The sequence below is a fragment of the Rosa rugosa genome, chromosome 5, assembly GCF_958449725.1.
Source record: "Rosa rugosa chromosome 5, drRosRugo1.1, whole genome shotgun sequence".
Classification (NCBI taxonomy): domain Eukaryota; kingdom Viridiplantae; phylum Streptophyta; class Magnoliopsida; order Rosales; family Rosaceae; genus Rosa; species Rosa rugosa.
Window position 1 is genome coordinate 10,674,035 of NC_084824.1, and position 21,614 is coordinate 10,695,648.

The 21,614-nt window shown below is 37.9% G+C and overlaps 5 protein-coding genes across 5 annotated transcripts; 3 read left to right on the plus strand and 2 right to left on the minus strand.

Moving 5' to 3' along the window:
- The first annotated feature begins 363 nt into the window (after window positions 1–363).
- LOC133710048 (uncharacterized) lies at window positions 364–1,893 on the plus strand. The gene is made up of 5 exons (XM_062136021.1): window positions 364–542; window positions 642–702; window positions 785–891; window positions 1,278–1,312; window positions 1,544–1,893. Exons 2-5 carry the CDS (start codon window positions 700–702, stop codon window positions 1,606–1,608), a joined length of 210 nt encoding a protein of 69 aa, XP_061992005.1. The 5' UTR covers window positions 364–542; window positions 642–699; the 3' UTR covers window positions 1,609–1,893.
- Window positions 1,894–2,019: 126 nt separating this feature from the next.
- Window positions 2,020–3,653, plus strand: LOC133710047 (uncharacterized). Its single transcript, XM_062136020.1, has 3 exons — window positions 2,020–2,656; window positions 2,737–2,814; window positions 2,907–3,653. The coding sequence occupies exons 1-3, from the start codon at window positions 2,500–2,502 to the stop codon at window positions 3,269–3,271; spliced, it is 600 nt and encodes a 199-aa protein (XP_061992004.1). The 5' UTR covers window positions 2,020–2,499; the 3' UTR covers window positions 3,272–3,653.
- A 454-nt stretch (window positions 3,654–4,107) lies between these two features.
- On the plus strand, window positions 4,108–11,791 carry LOC133710164 (mannosyl-oligosaccharide glucosidase GCS1). The gene is made up of 22 exons (XM_062136171.1): window positions 4,108–4,464; window positions 4,555–4,628; window positions 4,903–5,154; window positions 5,498–5,672; window positions 6,047–6,133; window positions 6,244–6,312; window positions 6,451–6,547; window positions 6,900–6,982; window positions 7,583–7,690; window positions 8,174–8,295; window positions 8,605–8,712; window positions 8,804–8,877; window positions 9,120–9,245; window positions 9,363–9,430; window positions 9,607–9,756; window positions 9,836–9,886; window positions 10,091–10,147; window positions 10,528–10,677; window positions 10,782–10,873; window positions 10,996–11,105; window positions 11,238–11,301; window positions 11,391–11,791. The coding sequence occupies exons 1-22, from the start codon at window positions 4,162–4,164 to the stop codon at window positions 11,527–11,529; spliced, it is 2,559 nt and encodes an 852-aa protein (XP_061992155.1). The 5' UTR covers window positions 4,108–4,161; the 3' UTR covers window positions 11,530–11,791.
- A 375-nt stretch (window positions 11,792–12,166) lies between these two features.
- On the minus strand, window positions 12,167–15,830 carry LOC133709535 (nuclear pore complex protein NUP54). The gene is made up of 9 exons (XM_062135312.1): window positions 15,185–15,830; window positions 15,027–15,080; window positions 14,789–14,848; window positions 14,565–14,675; window positions 13,588–13,653; window positions 13,419–13,505; window positions 12,944–13,045; window positions 12,713–12,862; window positions 12,167–12,451 (listed from the first exon to the last, which is right to left on the minus strand). Exons 1-9 carry the CDS (start codon window positions 15,641–15,643, stop codon window positions 12,335–12,337), a joined length of 1,206 nt encoding a protein of 401 aa, XP_061991296.1. The 5' UTR covers window positions 15,644–15,830; the 3' UTR covers window positions 12,167–12,334.
- A 2,079-nt stretch (window positions 15,831–17,909) lies between these two features.
- Window positions 17,910–21,614, minus strand: LOC133709553 (F-box/kelch-repeat protein At1g67480). Its single transcript, XM_062135332.1, has 4 exons — window positions 21,399–21,614; window positions 20,528–20,584; window positions 19,580–20,420; window positions 17,910–18,873 (listed from the first exon to the last, which is right to left on the minus strand). The coding sequence occupies exons 3-4, from the start codon at window positions 20,107–20,109 to the stop codon at window positions 18,246–18,248; spliced, it is 1,158 nt and encodes a 385-aa protein (XP_061991316.1). The 5' UTR covers window positions 20,110–20,420; window positions 20,528–20,584; window positions 21,399–21,614; the 3' UTR covers window positions 17,910–18,245.

A 21,614-nucleotide genomic window follows, 5' to 3' on the forward strand; every position in this document is an offset into this window, starting at 1 on the left:
AAAAGGAGACATGTTTGAATAGAAAAGAATCCAAAGAGTTTCTTGATCTTAGATTCTTAGCCTCGTTAAATCCTCCGGCGATGGTCATCTCTGCCATGATGCCATATATCACACAGTAACAACTAACAAGTAACAACGTTGTTCACTTGTTTGCCAAGAAGTACGACATTGTTTGCGAAATCATTAGAAAACTTATAAATGTACACGACATGTCGTTTAAAAAATGAAGCAAACTACACGTGTCGCATCATAATATGTTGAGTGAGCAAATCAGGACGAGTACAGTGTATAGACTATAGAAGAAGAAAAGTATCTCTGTCTCTCTCAGGCAATCTCAGTTCTTCATTTTGGGTTTTGGTAAGAACTTCCCCTCTTATTCTTTATTTTCTTCCCTCTCATTGTTAGTTCTTGTTGGGTTTGCTCATTGAAGTTTACAAATAGCTAGTAGGGTTCATAAAGATGTGATCTTAAAGTTGAAACTAGTTGAAAGCACCAAAATTTTACGGAGTAGTGGATGAAATCCTCGGGAGATTGATTGTCAAGTAAGACTTCAATCTGGGTAGTCATGCTTCCCCAGTTCAGTATCTGAAGCTCTACTTTTTTATATGTTAATTTATTGATAAAGTTGTTTTTGATGTTAGATTTGAAGCAACTGAAGGAATTAGTAAAAGCAACTGACTTTGAGTGCAGAATACCAACATGGTAAGCCTTGAACTTTGCTGAGGTCTTATAGATTTTATTGGAGTGGTGTTGATTTCTGACATGGGCAATGTTGGGTTTTCAGTCGGCACTCTTCAATTTTCATGGCTTTCTAGCAGTGGTGCTGTTGGTAATCTGTACCTGCACCTATGTGAAAATTGCATATCCGCCACTTCTTGTAAAGAAAGATGGGTATGTTTAGATTCTGATTTAGTTGCTTCATGGTGACTTAAGGATGCATTTGATGTTTATTTGCAATTAAGATGATTGTCTTGCAAGTTTACAATGATCTCAAGATTAATCTAATTTGGTATATACTTCTGAAACATTATGATTGTATATCTCAAACTTCATGCGTAATCAGCCTTCTATCAATTTAGACACTGTATTAGGATGCTAATGGAGACTAGATTTTGCATGAATTTATTTCATAGATTTATCATTCTCTGGTGCACTTGTATGATATATGTAGCTAAACTAACCAATAAAGGTATCAAGTAGCTACTTCATTCTCCCTCAAATCTCCGGAAAACTTAACTTGACTGGCTGTTTATTTGATGGCTGCATTGCTAATGCAGGTTCCGTGGTTTATTTTGGAAGGCGGCCAGAATAGGTAAGTCGTAAGAATCAGACAAGTTTCATTTATCACTGTTAAAAATGTTTGTAGTTTTGTTCACCCTGTTTGAACTTTGAACCAGTCTACTACTATGCGAAGCTAGGCCATTATTGCTAACCGTGAACTTTGTTTTCTGGTGATGAAATCTGTTTATATGCAATCTCTCATTGCCTCTGCTACCTTTTATTAATACCCGAGGTGCTGACACTCATGTGGTTGCTGCAACAGGTGAGCGCTTAAGCCCCTGGGTGGCCCTGGGTTGCTTCATAATGGGCGTGTCAATTCTCCTTTAATGGCGTTGTCTGTGATTTGTAGCTCCATCCAATTCTATTATGAAGAAATTTGCAGCAGCAAACATCTGATTTTGTCAAGTGGATTGTCGTAACCGGAAAACTGTTCTTCAAGTACTGTAAATAGAGGATATTTTTAGGTGTATCGACTTTAGTTTGTGATTATTTTAGTGACAATCTTATTGAATGAATGACAATAGCTGTTTTTGTGAAGGCAGTGTGGGCAGGACTCTAATTGCCGTATAGATGATATGTATTGAGATGAATTGTGTTTGCATTATATCCTTATAGTAGGATGGGTTGTCCAAGTATGCATGGACTTTCTACATCTAAACTTGAGGCCTTAATTAGTTGAAACTTGAAAGTAACTTTTATCAATTATGCATTGGTGAAGAAACCACAATGTGCATAGTAATCTCTGATTTCTATCAGCGTATACAAACATAAGGGTAACTATCAGGTATTAAACGTGATGCGTTTTGATTCTCTATATGAACCAGAATTGAAGAAATCGATAATAATATTGGTAGCTAACACTGAACTAACCAAATTAAACTTGCTCACATTTACATATAGTTCTGTTCTAAATATCCTGTGCCCGCTACTGTTGGCAAATCTCTACCAACTTGCGATGTCTACCGGTAAAAGTAAATGGCAGTTGCTCAGATCCTAACGGAAATCCCAAAGTTTATACACAGTGGGGACCGATCTCTTAAAATGCCAATGCTTTGCTTTCAAGACTAATAAACTTCACCAGATTCTAGTTGAGCAGAAAGCCTTTACTTCCTTAAAGCACCAACTCCAGTTCACATCTTTCATACAGCTATAGCAATTCAGAAAACACAAGATGAAGCTCTATGGAAAATAAAAGTGTGTACCATTCTTTTTGAAGAGATGGGAAATTGTGTTCCGGTTCACAAGTCCAAAGACTCGGCCTCAAAACTCCGATGCTCAAGCTATTCGAGGACAGAATGCGTCCTGATTCAAAAGCCTATTCAAGAAACCGCAGACTGTACACCGAGGCCGCATGTGACTGGTTTTCCAGAACTAAGTATGGTGATTCACTGATTGATTTACATACAGTATACTATTGCTAGTGACTGTGAGTTAAGCATGCTTGTTACACTGTAGGTGATGAAGAGGATGTACATTTTTGTTCCGACCCCTGGGTAGAATCTGATGTTGAAGATTTCTTCAGTGTTAACAACGGTAATATCAAACTTAAATTTGTCTCTATCAATCATATTTTTACTGTCATCAAAACACAAGAACCTATAACCTATTTTTTTCATTTCATGCAGATCTTACCCCATCTAGAAGTGATACTCCAATCCACAAAAACAGTGAAATTATAGAAGTGGAAACCCCCAACTTGATAAACCACAAAAACAAATCCAAGGTTCAACCGGTTAAGCAACTGATTGAATTGTTTAATGAAAGCTTTGCCGCTGATGAGGCCGGTGGCCATCAACAGATGCATTATGGGTCAGAAGCTGAATCTTCCCTATCTGACCTACCACGAAGTTCAGCGAATGTAAGCCCCTATCATTATTCGGTGGCAAATTTAGTTTCGGGTGCCAGGACAAGAAAAGCTACACAGTTTGCGCAGTGCTTCCTGCCAAAGTTGGTGCAGATCATCAGCTTCAGTCAGAGGAAGAGATGCTGAGTCCTTCATAGATGTGAATGCACAGGCACAAGTGTTGATCAACAGTTCACATTTACTATTGTGTGATTGGAAATATTTTGTGTTTGTCTCCTAACTGGCTGTGAAGTCAGACTACACTCTAAGCGTTTATTCTTGAGATGGGTGGAACTTATTTAGAAGAAGAAGAAGAACATTCGTTATAATTTTTGTAAGAAACAAGATTGAAATGCGGCAATCTAAGTTTGATGTGTGCACCACCTTTGTTTGTATTACTATCCCACTTTTGGTCTATAAACCACTCGATTTGGGATTCAAAACTCGTGGAAAAGAAAGAGAGAGGTTTCATGGCCAAAAGAAAAACCTTGACCTCTTCAAGCCTTCATGAAAGTAGCATTAGAAACTAAACTCACAACAAAACTAGCTTATAGCAACTCTGGGGTACTAGTTCCAACTTCCAAAATAAAAAAACCTTTTATTTTAAAATATCTAAACTAGTTTAACTAAAATATAGTTTCTGGTTAGTGTTTGGTGTAGTGGTAAGACATTTCTCTCTAATATCGTGTGAGCCAAAATAAACTCAAATTTTCTTCAGTCATCCATTGTTGGTTTAAAAAATAAGGAATTAGAATAGAGATTGGCTCCTTTTTTTTTTTTTTTTTTTGAACTGAATATTGGCAAAAGAAAAAAAAATTGAAAATGTTATAAAAAGGACACGTGGCATCGTGGCATAACCGGGTACCGCGAATTGGAGCGAAATTTTCAAAAGTAGTGAGAGTCCAAACTGCATATTGGGCCGGGCACAATCTAAGAGTCAAGACCCGCCCCGCCTTTCGTCTTCTCTGAGAAGAAAGAATCAATCCCCCTCCGATTCTTACACTTGTCTCTCAGTTCTCTTCACTCTCTCAGTCCTAATGTCTGGAACCGGAAAACGAAGCACTAGTAGTCGGAGCCGAGTCAAACCGTCCAAGCACGCCAACGACGACGAAGACGACGGCGTTTCTCTCCGCCGTCGTAGTAGGCCCAATCTCCGCCGCCGAAACGACAGCTCGATCAGAATCTTCAACGTCGATCTCAAAATCGTGCTAGGGCTCAGCGTCGTGGCCTTCTTCGTCATTTTTTTTTTCATCTATAACCTCATAAACCATGTCGCACAGCCTCAGATACCTAGGGTCGTCACGCCATTCCCTGCTCCGAAGCTCATGGACCTCCCTCAGGTATCGAATTTTGACTCGCTGTGATTTTGTTTTTACTTTTACTATTACTGTGTGTAATTTAGGGATTGATTTTGCTGCCTGTTGTTGCAGTTTCAAGGTGAGCATAAGGAGAGCTTGTATTGGGGAACGTATCGGCCTCATGCTTATCTCGGAATCCGAGCTAGGTTTGTGTTGTATTTTCTTGAATTGTTTACATATTAGTGCATGCTTGTCTGTTGCTTTTGTTGTGATGCATTGTGTATTTTCACTTTTTCAGGGATATTGATCATACTTTTCTGTTTGGGAGTAAATTTTTTGTCTCTGCATCACTAAAATTATGCAATTTCTCACATGATTAATAAGTATTTCACTTGATGTTATTCCAGTATTTCGCAGATCCATTATTTATTCATCTACTGCAAATGATGTGCTGGTAACTATATATGTTTTATCTGGCAGGACTCCTCGGTCTTTGATTGCTGGATTAATGTGGCTGGGTATACAGGACGGGAGATATTCCCTGCGGCATTTTTGCCAAGATTCTGATGGTCTGGCCCAATATGGTTGGACAGATCATGATGGCCGCACTTATGGACATCAAGTCATTGTTGACCAGGAAATGAAGTTTGCCACTAGTTTCTTGAAATCGAAGGGGGAAGACAGTGGTTACGGGGGAGACTGGGCAGTTCGACTTGATGTACAAAACCACAAGTAAATAGCCTGACTTAATTTACACTTATGAAATGACTTTGTTCTATAAAATTTGCTTTATCAAATACATGGGGTATGGACAAAGTCTGATGGGGATATTTCATTGAAATGATAGATTGTGTACTGTACTTAAATGTATAATGAGTAACAAACCCCTGGATCTTCTCTTAAATTTTCTTTGTTAAGAGACGTTGGCAGCTTTTTTTTTTTTAAGGTTAGATGAAATTTACTTATTCATACTTTATGCATGTGTGTTTCAGCATGGAACTTGACAGAATTAGGCTGTCTTCTTTAGCCTATCAATCTTATATTGACTCTTTTCATCGTGCCGCTTCACTCACAGATCTAATGGCAATGATGAACTTTCGAGAAGCGCACATCTCTTTTTCTATTTGGCTGATGAAGAGGGAAATGCTCTAACTGTAGGAGAAGACACATTGGGAACTTATGAGAATTCCCTCCTTGCATCTGGTTCTCGTATGGACGTTGGAAGTTGGCAGCTGCATCTAAAATCAGAAGTAAGGCTATGATCTAAATAATAAACAACTTTTTGAATGAATCATGCCAGGGAGGACACTAGGAAATATATTACCATGAACCACCAAGTTTTCTTGGTCCACTTTTTTCGCATAAGAATGAACAAATGCTGCCATCGGGTCAATGTTCTTTGTGGTATTCATTTTAGAAACTAGCCAACAGTAATGAATAACCTGAGTATGCATTACATTTCTGGACAAAACCATTTGCTCTCATACAGCCCACCATAAATGAAAAAATTGATCTCATATCTCTATTACTGATTCAGTGTCAGTTCCACCCGATCAGTGTTCTTGGTTATTTTTCGGTTGTTGTATGTTGCTGAAAGCCTTCATATTCTGTGTTCCATCTCCAGGATGATTTGGAAGTTCATTATTCTGGTTTTAAGACGCCTCATATTCACAACTTATCTGATCTTGTCCAGGAAAATCTTGGACTACAAGTAAGTCAAATTGTTGTACCGTGTTTTTTCATTAGACAGCCAAGAACAAAATTTCAGCTGTTGATTGTTTCTTCTGATTCTTTTCCTGACTACTTGGATGTGGTTTCTAGGTAAGGAAATTTAATCGACTGCAGCTACCTGACTCATCTGAAGATTATCCAAGTATTCTGGTTTTTCAGGTAGGTAGTCATGGCAGTAAAGAGTACAGGGTATTTGGGAAAACATCATACTAATTTGACTAATCGCTGATCACTGTTTTTGTCTCCCCGTTTTACTTTCTTATCTACTCTCTCCTCTGCTTTCCCATCCTTATGCAGATTTCCGCTAAGATTCCTTTCAAGGTGGATATCACATTCGTATCTGGAACTGGTTTGGAAAGTTCAAGAGTAGAGAAACGTGTCAGCAGCCTTACAGGTACCTCTTCCTCTAGTCCCTCATAATCTTGATAAGAAATAAAGATAGAAACACACAGGTATCTACTGATACACAATATGATAAGCTTAGGAAAACTGAAGCCACTTCCAAAGTTCCAGCTTTGTAGAAAGATTCCCTTAAGGGGTCACTAGTACTGAATCAGGAATCAATGTTTCATAGTTGTGAAGTAATGGTTGAAACCAAGATTATTCTGCCAGAGTCTTACAGCTAATTTTGCCTTCAACCTTGGGTTTTGTCAAGATTACACTGCTTTTCTTTAACCTCTGAAGTGAGTCCCAATTGAAAAGTTATTTCTCTGCTTAACTTTTTGTTTGTACTCTATGATATCAAGGTACTTCGCTAACCAGCCAACTGAAAGAGAAGCAAAGAGAATTTGACTCGAAGTTTGAGAAGACCTTTAACCTAGCTGACAAGGTGTTTGGATATTATTTGCAGAATAATGCATTTTATTACAAATTATTGCATGCAGAATGACCTGGAATGGCTAGTTGAAAGTACATAGTCACAGAAATATTTCTCTTGAAAGAATCATATATATTCACACAAAATTATGTGAAAATACATATAGTATTGTTCAATGATAATGTTGTTATTTTGCATAGCATAGTGAAAAGGTTAAGCTCATGCCTGAATGTGATTTAATTTGATGAGTAACTCCATTTGTTGAATCTCTTTCTGTGATATCTGGGACATGTCTAAGCTTTGTTCTATTTTTGGTCACAAGAAAAGAAGTCATTATTTCATTGGTGCCTTATCACATCCTTTAGCTTTGTGACTCTTCCATTGATTTTGGGATTGATATTTAGTTTTGAGAAGCCTATGTCTAAAATTCAGCATGACAAATTGATAGTGGCGGCTGATGTTCTATATTGCAAGCAGCTTTATAACATTATGCTAAACTTAGATAAATACATGTGCATCATGAGAATTCATATAACTTTGAAAAAGTTTCACTTGATGTGCTTATTTGTTATTCTGCAACAGACTTCTGAACTCATGGTATTATTCTTGTAGGTTGATCCTGAATCTATTATTGCTGGTAAGGCTGCTATTGGAAACTTGTTGGGTGGCATCGGCTATTTCTTTGGCCAGTCAAAAATTGCCCTCCCTAGGGATGTAAATGTAAGTCATTGACAACTTTTGTGGACTACTAGTTCCCCTTCAATGCCTTGCACTTCTCCTTTATTTTTGCCAAAAAAAGAGAAGGAAAAAAAAAATTATTTTCTTATTTTCACTTTATCCTCTTGTTGTTCTTATTCTATGGAAACAAAGTTATCTTAACCAGTTACATGAGTATGCTAGTTATCTTAACCAGTTACATGAGTATGCTAGTGATTAATGATTTTACTGCTGAGTTAATACAAGAATCACAAACAAGGGTGTTCTTAAGATTAATAAGATATTAGAAAGATAAGGTTGAATCATGATAAGTGTTTTCTGGCTGGTTCCTTAATAGAATCATAAACTGACTGTGACCAATCTTGTGTGAAACTTCTGGCTGATCTTTGGAGCTAGAAATACACTTCCTTCTACTTAATATCAATCTTCATCCATGTATACAACTATACATTGACAAATCATACAGTCGGCCATTTCCTCGTGCAGCTGGCAAGTCAGGATAATTCTATTTCATATTGGCCTGCCGAGCTTTACACAGCTGTTCCAAGTCGACCTTTCTTTCCAAGGGGATTTTTGTGGGATGAAGGCTTTCATCAGCTCTTGATCTGGTTAGTTGTTTAAAGGTTTTCAACCTACATGTTACTCTACATGCCTGGATTACAGATCATTTGCAAGTCGTAAAATATTAAACATGAGGTTTTATTGCATACTTACTGAACAGTGTTATTTTTTTTTTCCTCGGAAAATAAGCTTGTATTAGATGACCCAAAATCAGCCAAAATACATATGTACTATCCGTCTCATTCTTTTTGTTCAAAACATTAGATGACCCAAAGATCAACCGAAATATATTGTACTGTTTGTCTATTTTTGGCAAATGTCAAGTCTTTCATATATTAATTTTTCATGTTGAGCAGGCGTTGGGATACACGCATTTCCTTGGACATCTTAGGACACTGGTTAGATCTTATGAACATTGATGGATGGATTCCACGTGAGCAAATTTTAGGTGCTGAAGCTCTCAGGTGATATGCTTGTTCAAATATTTGTATAAGGTCAGATCTTAGATTCCATCAGTGCAAGTAATTTGGAAACTGTTTTCTTATGCACCTGCAGTAAAGTCCCCAAGGAATTTGTTGCTCAGCTTCCATCAAATGGAAATCCACCAACTCTATTTTTAGTATTACGTGGTAATGATATTTAAATTTCTTTTGTTAATCTCTCTGTACATTACATTTAAGTACTTTTGCGTGGTTATCCCCCTAAAATTCCAAGTTTAGATTGTTCATGAAGATAATATGCTGTGATACATCGTTATATAATGACTTCATAGTGTCTTTTGATACTCCCGCAGTGGTATGCTGTCTGCTTGAAAAATTATTGTCGTGATTTATATATGATTTGTAATGCGATTGAAACTTGGTCTCTCCAGAACTACTTCATGGTTTAAAGAAAAATCAGTTTACTGCTCCTGAAAGCAATGAGATCTCTTCATTCCTAAAACAGGCTTTTGTTCGCCTAGAAGCATGGTTTCAGTGGTTCAACACTACCCAGTCAGGTATGTAAGGTTTCTCCTTCCTTTAGTCTCTACCATTCATTTTTCTATATTGGAACAGGAGCCATGATTTGACAATTGACCTTTTGACTGATATGGAGGGAGATTGTGTGAAAACAGGAAAAGAAATCGGCACCTACTACTGGCATGGAAGAGACCATACAACAACGCGGCAACTAAATCCGCAGGTTCTGTATCACAGGATTTCTTATTCTATTAAAGGCTTGACATTAAACAAATTTTGTTTTCTTTTTATCTTTGTAAGAATGTAATTATCTTGGGCAATCTTGCTCTAATTTGGATCAGATTAGGAAAATTTCTCTGTTAAATACACATAAACTGACATGATATTATGGTTCTCCAGACACTGTCATCTGGGTTTGATGATTATCCTCGTGCTTCTCACCCAAGTGAGGATGAACGTCATGTAGATCTTAGATGCTGGATGCTTCTTGCAGCAGATTGCTTGCATTCCATTTCGAAGCTTTTTGAGGAGGATAACAAATTTGGAAAGGTATAAATAAGAAAAAGAAATATATAAGGAAACACCTCTCAAGTTTACCAGTCACTTGACCTTTAAAAAACTGATGCAGGAGTATGATACTACAGTTAAGATGCTCTCGGATTTTGAAATTCTGAATCAGGTTAGTTTTAGTTTGTATCACATTCATTTTTAAAGTTTATGTTGCGTACATTAACATATATTTACTTGAATATGTACTTTCTCGCTATCTTATTTTAATGTTTTATTGTGGTGCGGGGTGATTGAAGACGACTTTTTACCAAGTTTAATTGAGTGTTGTAGTATAATGATATGCATACCTCCTATGTTCTTGATGCTTGAACAGATGCATTATGACGATGCGTATGGAGCTTACTTTGATTTCGGGAATCATACAGAAAAGGTATGTTGCTTGCATGTCATATATAATCCTTTTAGTTCTTTTTCATCTTCTTTTTTGTTCTGATTTTTCTGTGGCATTGATTGCAAATGGTAAATGGTTTCCTTATGATTGTCATTGATAACTTGATATGTTGGATAAAAGGTGGTCTGAAGATTTCACAAAACTGAATGATGATTGGTTCTGGGGCTAATGCTTTTTTATAACATCATAGTATGTGCTGTCATGTAATTATAGGTTTTTACAAATTTTATGCCGTACTATTGATGGTTTGCTTCTACATCGAATGTCCATGACATAAAAAAAATCCTGGTGGATAGCCTCTTCTCTTTTCTGCATTTATTATGTCTTGTTAATTTTGGGCATTTGTTCCATCATTCTAGGTTCGTTTAAGGTGGAAGGAAATGATGGTGGGACACAACTATCCAACTCGAGAGCTTTTACGGGAAGTATTGGAAACTCCCAAGCTGAGACTGGTTCCTCACATTGGCTATGTTAGTCTTTTCCCCTTCATGGGAAGGATTATTCCAGCTGTAAGTTATATGTCATCTGAATGCAAAGATTTGTTCTTGTTATGTTACCAATTTGACCCCCCTCTCTCCTGTTTGATTATAAATCTCTATGTTTAACTGCACAGGATTCGTGGATTCTGGCGAAACAGCTAGATCTTATATCAAACCGGAGTATCTTGTGGACAGATTTTGGACTGCGTTCTCTTGCAAAAACAAGGTGATCATGTATCTGTATACATCTAAATCGATTGTGCTGGTTTTCTTGATGGAGATAATTTTCTGTGACTTCTGAGGACCATTTAATTCTAAGCACTAAATATTTCTTCTTTTATGCAATAGCTCCATCTATATGAAACATAACACAGAGCATGACGCTCCTTATTGGAGGGGTCCAATATGGATGAACATGAATTACATGATTCTTTCATCACTCTATCATTACTCCACAGGTATGTACCCTGACCCCTCTAGCAATGTAAAAAAAACTAATAACATCAAGAAATTGTCATTATCAAAAAGAAAACAGAAAGAATTGCCCAACCAAGCTTCATATCTTCATTTAATTACTGTTTCTGTTTCAGAGGATGGGCCATATAGAGAAAAGGCAAGAACCATCTATGATGACTTGAGAGGCAATTTGATTAGGTATTTGAAATAACTCATTTAATGCCTATTTATTTGCTTGCGCTTATCTATTATATTCAGTCTAAATTGGTTTACCACTTGTGCTGCAGAAATGTGGTTCGGAATTACCACAAAACTGGGTTCTTCTGGGAACAGTTTGATCAGAGAAATGGCAAGGGTAAGGGGGCACGCGTATTTACTGGTTGGACATCTCTTGTCTTGTTAATCATGGCAGAAGCTTACCCATAGCTGGAGCACACAATATAGGACAGATCAATTAATACAGGGAGGAACATGAAAATCGACTCCGAATTTTGGTTTCTGAAATTTTCCCCGAGGTATAGCTATTAAAGCAGATACTGCACTTGTAAAATGTCACAAGGTGCACATGTGGTGGGATCAGATCACTTAAAATGCCGTGTGCATTATATGTAGTCGCAAATCAGAGGCAAGCACTTGATCTTCTAATTGGCAATGCAAGAGTCTATTAGGTTACGACCATTTAATATCAGCCCTACTTTTCTGAGTTAAACTATATATGTGCATTTTGAGGCGGCAAACTGTGTTTAATGACTAAGTTGAAGAGGCATTTAAGTTTTGTAAGACCCCACGTTAAATGATTTCAAAGTCTAGTGTGCCAGTACTGGTGCTTTTCTAAATTATTAACCAGCCATTAAGATATGACTCAAATATGCAAGCAAAGTATATTTAACCAAGAACCTATTTTGGTTTGGAATGAGGTACTATGACATGGAAAATGCTCCACCGAGGATCTAAACTAATTTATCTATTGCATACAGCCATACATATGATGAAAAGAACATTGACAAATAACAATCTAGCTCTGCAAGTTTCAGAAAAGTTCGCATATTCAGTGCAAAAGTCATCAGAAAAATTAGTTCTAATTCCCTTTTGATCAGATAAAATGATTTCCACAATTTCATTCGAAAGTCTGAAAAATAAAGGGCCGCACCAAGTACAAAATCAAACTCAATTAATAATAATAACAATCAAATATTACAATTAAAATCCTAACTCTTGTCGTTTTGCCTTTCTAACACATATTATCTGTAGTGTCTGGCTCCTCAGCCATTATAATCTCCATATCCCTAATATCACGCTTCAAAACATTGCCAAGTCTTGCAATAGCCTCAGTCTGTTGTTGTAAGACCTGCCCCCAAAAACAAAAGACCATTCGTTTAACCAACCTATGCATCATAAGCTGTCAACTATTTTGAAGGACAAAGCAATAATTAATACTCTAATAGCAATCCACCCAGTATTTAATCCCAGAAAATAGGAAACTCTTAACAGAATTCAACAATATTGTATATTTTTTTTATATAAATTTCAAGATTGAACATAATAATTCAGAAGGCATTTCAAATCAAAGAATGAAGTCAAAATGATGTTCTCCAAAAATTTAACTCACCTCTTGCATATCAGCAAGACTCTGTTCATGTATTTTGGTTGATCCTGGAAGAGAAACAAAACCACCAGCACCAATAGAATTTGCCTGGACTCGGGATATAGTTCGCAGGTTTTGTACCCTGCTAGAAAGCTCAGCTCCAGGTCCTTTCAACTGGAGTTCCATTTACTTGTTAGTGCCTTCAACTGACCAACGTAGAATGTATAGGAAAAGGTTGAAGGGTCATAAAAATACCTGTCTAGTTATTGAAGCTAACTTCTCAGCCAACTCAGCTTCCCCTTTCATTAAAGGCAATCGGAAACCTTTGCCCTCTAGTGCCTCCAGTATTCTCATTACCTTTTGGATACCAGAAGGAAACAAGATATCAAGACACTTACCAAATTAATGAATGGATAACCAATCCACACAAGAATAATCTAAACAACCCAAATAGACAAAACATTGCTCATCCAGCCCATACGCCTGATGGCAACCAGATGTTGGTCAAGTGCTGTTGCAAGGTATTTTCAATCTAAGTAAATAAAAACCACAGAGGCAAAACATAGCACCATGAATGTGAACCTCATTTCACAACTGTCTATCATCAATATATGATGTCTTAGCTGAAGGAACTAGAATAATTCAAGCTACTTATGAAATCCATCTTACTAATTTTTAGTCTCCTAAATCTCTATCCAAATAAATTAATAACCAAACTAGTGTTACCCACCCTCAACAGGCGCCTTTCAAGACCTTGCTCCTTCTGTCTCATTCTTTCAATCCGAGGAATAGTGTCAGCTTGAAAATGTCTTTGAAGCTGCAAACAATATAACATAATAAAGCCTTCTTCAAAGTTAGATGCATAATAGTAGATGAAAATTGAAGCTATTTAACGGTACCATCTTCACGTTGCTTTGGGTCATTTGCAGTCTCTCAGCATCCGAAAGTATGACTTCATCTTGGAGCTGCATCAACTCAATTTGACAACCCAAACTTCAGTAACAGTGACAAGGAGAAACAGAAAAAATAGGCCAAAACAGTTATATCCAACTAAGATATTCCCCAAATTTCAGAAAACCAAATAGGGAAAAATCGTTAAGGAGTAACATTTGCTTTATAGTTATACTTTCACCGTCTAAGTGGATTTCAATCGGTCAATTTAAAATCAATACTTTGTAATCAGTAAGTTCTATATAATACATATTACAGAAACAAAGAATGTATCGAACAATGGATAAGCAATCCTCTAGTAAACACAGAAAGCTACAGCAAAACAAACAAGCAACAACAAGAAACACAGACAACAAAAACCAAACCAGAAACTCTAAGAAAGTAGACAACTGCAGCTCTCCAATTTATGAAACAGCAAAAAAGGAACTATCCCTAAACTCTGAAGAGACTGAAGCCAGAAATAAGATTATATATGCGTGCACGCCACTCTCACCATGCAAAACAAAAACATTGCATTTTTCTTTTCACCCATCTTTAAGAATTATCATCACATGGTTCTTAACTCCTCATAATTGTATTCAGTTATAAACCTAACTATCTACTCGAACCATTTTAGCTCAATAGTTGCATCAGCAGCTTCAACAAAAGATATGGTAATTCAACCGCAATCTTTTTATAAAGGCTTACAATTTTATAGTATCTATCCCAAGTTTCAGTGGGCACAAAGCTAGTCAAAACCCTCCACTATAGCATCTTCATCAAAGTTGACATTGATAGATACCAAGTATCATTGTATTTTCAACTAAAACTAAATATAACTAACATGGACTCTTTAGTATTATTTTATCAGAGGTTCAGCATCAACAATAAAAACACACACAGAAGTATTAGACTTATCTCTATGCTTCAAACTAACAACGATTACCTTCAGGCGTTGTGAAAGATCCTTAAAACCCTGAACAAGCTCAGGCCACAGCCGTTCCCTGTCAGTACTTGATAGACCTTCAAGCTTCCCCATAGCCTCTGCCCACATTATCTGGCAATAAAAACTATTCTCCAAACTTAGCCGGAACAAAAGAAAACAAAAACAAAACCAGATAACAGCACTAGTAAACAGAAAAATAAAAGGGAGAGAAACAATAAACTCACATCCGATACACCAGCAGGCTTCACCCTAAACTGCGGATCAGTTACACTAAACAACAGATGCTGCAAAAATCAAGACAGTCAATTCATTTCTCACATATAGATTCTCACAAGTAACAGGACAATAAGAAGCTGGGTTAAAACAAGCATAATTTGAGACAAACAACCAGAAATGTAGGTCGGGAAACTAATGCATTGGAAAATTATAACAAAAAAATGAACAGAAAGTAGAAAAACGAACCTTAAAAGCATATTTAGGGTTACCAGGCTCATTCTTATAAGCGTCAACAATTGCCTATTGCAGAAAAAATCAAATAGGCTCAGATTAAACCAAATTGATAGAGCTAGGGTTGGGGATTTGCAATTTACAACCAAAAACAGAAAAGAGCAGACCCTCACCTGAATGTCACGATCGGCGAGAGAGTAAGGGAGAGGAGCCACGGGAGCCATCTGAGTGGTCAATTGAGTAGGAAAGGAGGGACTCTGAAACGACGGCGTCTGCTGCTGCTGTGGCGTACCGAACGGATTCTGAGTCCCAAATCCACCGGTGGAGGGAGCTTGTTGCTGAAACGACGGCGTTTGCTGTTGCTGCTGAGTCTGAGTAGAGAAGGCGCTGGAGAACAAGGAGGCCCCGAAGCCGCCGGTGGAAAACGACGACGTGGTGGGAGTTCCGAAGGCGGGGGTGGAACTAGGAGTGAAGAAGGACGGGGTCGTCGAGGGAGTGCCGAAGGCTGGAGTCCCGAAGGCGGAGGTCGAAGCCGGAGTGCCGAAGGTTGAAGACGGAGTGCCGAAGGCTCCGAAGGGAGAAGAGGACGTTTGGGCTCCGAAGGGAGAAGACGACGATTGAGCTCCGAACATTGTGACTGATGGTGGTGAGGGTTGAGAGAGTGTGGAAGTGGAGGTAGAGTAGAAACCCTAACCCTAATTCTGAACCAGAGAGAGCGGCATTGGAGGACTGTTAAGAGGAGTGTGCAGAGTTATGCAGCTCTCTAGCAGTGTTGGACGTTTTGCCTGCTCTCTATTACCTCTTTTGATTTTGAGGGGACTGTTGGGGTTTATGAACACTAATTCAAATGTTAAAAAAAAAAAAAAAATTTATCAATCGCTTCAGAGTGTGTGATGTTTCGAATTTTCAATTTTCACTCATTAGATTTACTTTTTAATCGAATCCAAATATTAGAAAACCTAAAACATGCTTCTAACTGTGTTCCTAATCACATGATCCAATATGACATAATCTTTTGAAATTCATAGGTCTCAAACAATGTCGTTATACTCAAATCGGGAGTGAATTTTAATAATTTGGATAATCAATGAGTGGTACTAGGTCAAGTCGCGTCAAGGTATTAAACAGTGCAAACACAAATCCACCTCGATTTAACGTGTCATATAATCCGAATATTTGGGACGATTTTTAGAATGTCATGATTACTAATATGTTTAAGAACAGAACTTATTACATATTACATGTTATGACCAGTCCTTTCAATAAGATAAGACACATTTATACTATTATTAAGATAAGAGACTTTGTCAGTAATTTGTGTTTGGCTCCAATTTTGCTGCAGCTGGTCAACAGTCTCTTTTCTTGCGCGGGCGTGCCAGCACCGTTCGGGTGCGGTCGTCGGGGGTGTCCCTTGACCTGACTTCTTTCAAGCGATTGTAGACGAGGAGAGCACCAACCTCGTCGTGGGATTCTTTCTGCCTCGTGGTGAGGACTTTGCTGAGCTTTCTTCTTGTTAACACAATCGATACTCAATATTGTAGATCAAGCAGAGCGACATCACCGGGAAATGTTGAGATCTTGCTAAAGCGTGACTTTAGCTTGGCTGGGTTGCTAGGGCGTTACCCTTGCTTGGCTGGTTCTGTAACCGTTGTGGTCGCGGCACTACCGTCGGCTCCCGAGGAGACTAGGACCGAAGTACGTTGACAGAGGGTTTGGTGGCACTGAAAGTCGGCTTCTGAGAAGACTAGGACTAGGAGTGTGATCACCGGTAAGAGAAAGAAAAGGAGAGGAGTTGCTCTTAGAGAGGTTTGCTCTAGAGAGAACTTAGATCATCTTAGAGATGTTGTTGTGTTGTGAATGTGTGTCTTAGAATGAGAGGAGAAGGTGTTTATATAGGGAAGAAAAAGAAGAGTGAAATGATGAGTGGAAGAAAAATAATGAAAGTAGATCTAAGTTCACTTGTAAAATATGGAAAAGATAGAGAAAAGATGAAATGAAAGCAAAGCATGAAGGTGCAGCAACATGGAAGTGGTGATCTATTAAAGAGATTGTAGAAGAAAAATATATCCAAGGAAAAAGAGAAAAGCATCTAGCTTTCTTCATGTGGGTAGGAAACATGAACATGTGAATATTGAGCTGGTTTTAGGTCAGTTTCTGCCCCTTTATTCCTTCAATTATTTCTCCAACAAGACTTCATTATATGCCTTCGACTTCTTCATATGAAATATTCCACTATGAGTTTAGATCATCCTGACAAATTTTCAGATTTTTATTCCATGTGGTTGGGCCGAAAATGCTGCTGGACCTCTTACAGGTCCAGTTTTCCAGTTTTGCTTCTGTAGAAAATTGGGCTGATTGTTTGAAGGCCTTCCACTCAAAAAAAGCTCTTGCACTCTTCATAAGAAATGATCCTTGGGCTGTCTAGAATGGATCTGGAAAGTTTCAGCACATTTAGATTTCATTTGGTTAGTCTGCCGCCCCTCCTTCCTTGTTTAGCTCGGTTTCTCCTAGCCGAAGTAGGAAAATGTGCTAAAGTTAACTTTTCATGCTTCCATAGTAGGCTTTATTTAGCCTCTAAATATATATTTCGAGCTTGTCGACAATATATAGCTTGAGCCACTAACATTGGCTCAATTTCTCCAACACATGCCTTGTCAGGCCAAAATGTTCATTTTGGGTCCAAACAATTTGGAGTGAATTTTAGTAATTTGGAGTGGTACCAAGTCAGGTTCAAGTCGCGTCAAGGTATTAAACAGTGCAAACACAAATCCACCTCAATTTAACGTGTCATATAATCTGAATATTTGGGACAATTTTTAGTGTCATGATTACTAATATGTACTTATTACATATTACATGTTATGACCGGTCCTTTCAATAAGATAAGGCACATAATACTAAAATCAAACATCAAATACCTTCTCAACCAGTTTCTCCATATAACTGAAGAAAGTTATAAGCAAGAAAGCCCAAAAGTGTACAGGATTACAGTTCACTAATTCGGAATAATCCCAGTAGAACAAGTTAATCGATAAACAGAGAAGCCCCAAACCAAAAGTAAATGATAAAAGTAAAATGAAATCCAGGCAATGCAAAAAGTTCAGAACAGACAGTTATTATCAGAATCCAAATCCATGCAACGCAAAAACTAAATCACTAGAGTCCTCGATTCAAGAAGTTCACCGAATGTTTTCTAGAGTATTATTTAGGTTCTCTAACTTTCAGGCACACCTTTCACACCGTGATTCTAACAGAGCACAAGCACGGACCAGACAGCTTTACCTCTGAAGTCTGCCACTCTGATCCTGGAGCTGCATTTGGATCATACATCAGAGTACGGTAACCAGGTTCCTGCTCTAGTGAGAACAGTAGAAGTTTCTCACCCAGTATCCCAAATCGAAATTCAATACTAGTGCTTCCTGTCAGTGGAATTTGCACCATCTTCCAGGAATTGTCCTCAGGATTGAAAATTGAAAGTTTCCGCTGGTTCTTCCACTCCATACAGAAGAGCTTCTTTTCCAGCACAGCCTGAGTAGTGACCATAACACAACCATTCTTCATCTGACACCATGTGTGGGTCTTGGGATCATAGACATCAACAAACTTTGAATTGCCAATAGTGAAGCTTGACCTTCCACCCATAACATACAGCTTTCCCTCAAATCCACATGCAAAACAACCATATCTTGGCCGGCGAATACTCTCTATCAAGGTCCAAGTATCAGTCTCAGGATTGTACACCTCAGCACTAGATAGGATGTTGCCATCTGTACTATAGCCTCCAACTGCGTAAACCAGGCCAGATAGTTCTGCACAAGCAAAGTCATATCGAGCCACATTCATCTCTGCTAATTTGCTCCACCTACAATTGCAAACTATAATGTCACACAAACGACAAAGTAACTAAATAAACAGGCCGATTATTATAAGGCTAAGCTTGTACAGAGAACCACATAAACATGCAATGTTCAACTTATAGTCATGTACCATATTCATTATTGGACAGGCAAAACTCTGGGTACTCTAATAAAAATATATGAACAGCAGCAGTTAATGAGGACCAATTAAACAAACATAGTGCTTCTAACCTTCACCAGAGATCAAAAAAAGGTGCTAATGTTTTTCCATACAAAGACCAACTATGGAAAAGTAAAAAGACAATCACTGCATGCTAAGATATCACATCCAGATGCTTTTAACTCTAAACTTGAGCTTAAAGTAATTCAATACAACTTAAACCAGTAAACACTCAAATATAAGTGATTTAAACTTGAAAGTTGTGCAGTGGATCAGATGATCCCTAGTCTGCCATTTTATTTGAACAAATCATAAAGAAAGGATCTAAATTAATCAGGCACGGCCTTTTCCAGAGAATGAATAATAAGAATATAAAATACAAAATTCCTAATGAGCAGAAGATTCAATATAACTAGCCCAAACTTCCAAACTTGCTAACCTCTATAACTCAATCTATCAATGTAATAGTTTTTCTCACTAGTCGAGATAGAAAAATGTTAAAGATCAAACATAATTCCAAATCTTGCAGAGAAATGAACACAAAGACAAACCTGTTGATACAAGAATCATAATGGTAGACTTCTGATGATGCCACAGCAGTCCCATTGATCACAGAAAAACCACCTACAATAACAAGCTTTCCGCTGAGAACTACCACCCCAAACCCAGATCTTGTTGGACCAGGCATTGGAGGAAGAATGAGGTGCATATGTCCAAGGCAATCCATAACCTCCCAATGGCTTTCCTTTCCTTCAGAATCCGTGGTTAACACATAGAGCCACTCCTGAAGCAACCCAGCTAATTGTCGGATAGTTGTAAATTCCTTGCTTTGAATAAAATGCCTCCATTTCTTACACACAAAACTCATAGAACGGAAGTCTGAACGAGGAACAAGGGCAAGGCAACATTTCGATATGTCATCTGGCAGTCCAGGTAGAATGGGGGTGTCGAAATCATCTGTGGCTTCAGAACTCAAATTACGATAGCTTTTTGAATGGATTGGTGTATCTTGCTTGAGCAAAGTGGTTAAACACATATTTGGTTCTTTGAATCTCTTCTTTCCACTCACAAAATCAGGCATTTTCTAGATTGAGAAGCTATGAGCACATAAAAAGAAATGCAGATCACTCTCATCTATGATCAGTTGTGTTTCGCCCACAAATTTGCATACTCGGAAATAGCAGACATTTGATTAATGGAGTTCGTGATATCCGTCACCTATAATTTTACAAGACCAAGGCATAAAAAATGTTGCAGAACGCATCACATGAGCAGTATATGCTGGCAATTTTCTATGTTTTGGCCAGTCAGGTCCTAATTCCATAACAAAAATTCTGCTCCAAGAGTAGTTGCTTTCTGAGTTGTTTGTTCCTCCACACATGACCTTTGTGTCTGCATATCACAGTGCAAAATTAGTGCAACTTAATTACAAGAATAGTAATAAAAAAAAGCAATGAATTATCAGTTGTTAGTAGAAGTAGATAGGCCATAAACCATACCAGTCAATGCCATATACTTGGCAGGTTTTAGCCCCCTGTAACTTCCATGATAATCACCTGATGGTGAACGAAGCATAAACAACAAAAATTAGCTTCAGAGATTATCGTAGCAGAATTGTAGCAAATAAAAAGGAAGGCAATCACCGCCAAGATAGCAGCAGGAAGAAGCAATAGAACACACAAAATGCACTCTCATTCCATTTGACTATCATCCTCGTGGACACCATTATAAAAGAAACAATTCATTTAGCATACTAACTTATAAGCCTAAACTTCTTAAAGGATATATAGGTCATGAAATGACCAATTTTCACCACATAAAACAGTTCATCATGAACAGATCAACCACCGGTTTCCAGTTTCCAAATCTCAATCATTATAATTAGACCTGGGCTAGAATCCTTATCCAGATACAGCAAAAATCGTGCTGAACCAGATCTAATAAATAAACTCAGTATTACTGGATCGAATCGATAAGAACATAAACTACACTTGATCTTAACCAAAAAAATCCCTTTGATTTCTTTTTCTTTTGCTGCGAAAAGTTTCAGAACTTCACACATATCAACATCCCACACTCATTCTCAAAAAAAAAAAAAAAATCCCACACCGACAAAGAAGACAGACTGAAAATACATGCACATATGCAAGAATTCCAGCTCGCCGCGAGTATCAAAACCGGTCATATATTTTCATCATCAGCAAATACGAATCAAATCTGAACCTGCCAGCTTTCATACAAGCTAGCTAACTTGGTATCAGTAAAACTGGCAAGACTCATAAAAGAAACAAATGCATACACCAAATGGGGGGTGAATCTGAATGAGAAAGTTCAACAGAAAGGGAAAGTAGAATGAAGAGAATAGAGAACCTGTGATAAGGAGATTAACCACAGCGGTGGTGTGGGATTTTGGTGGAGGGATGGGGTTCTTATAGGTGGATGAACAAGCCGAAAGAGAAGGGACGGGAAGAACACGTCAGGATGAGATTTGGTATGGCGCAAAACGGGAAAGAAAGAGAGAGAGAGAGACAGGGATCGACGACCTTGGTTATGTTCCCGAAACAAAGGAGATAAGAGACAGTTTTG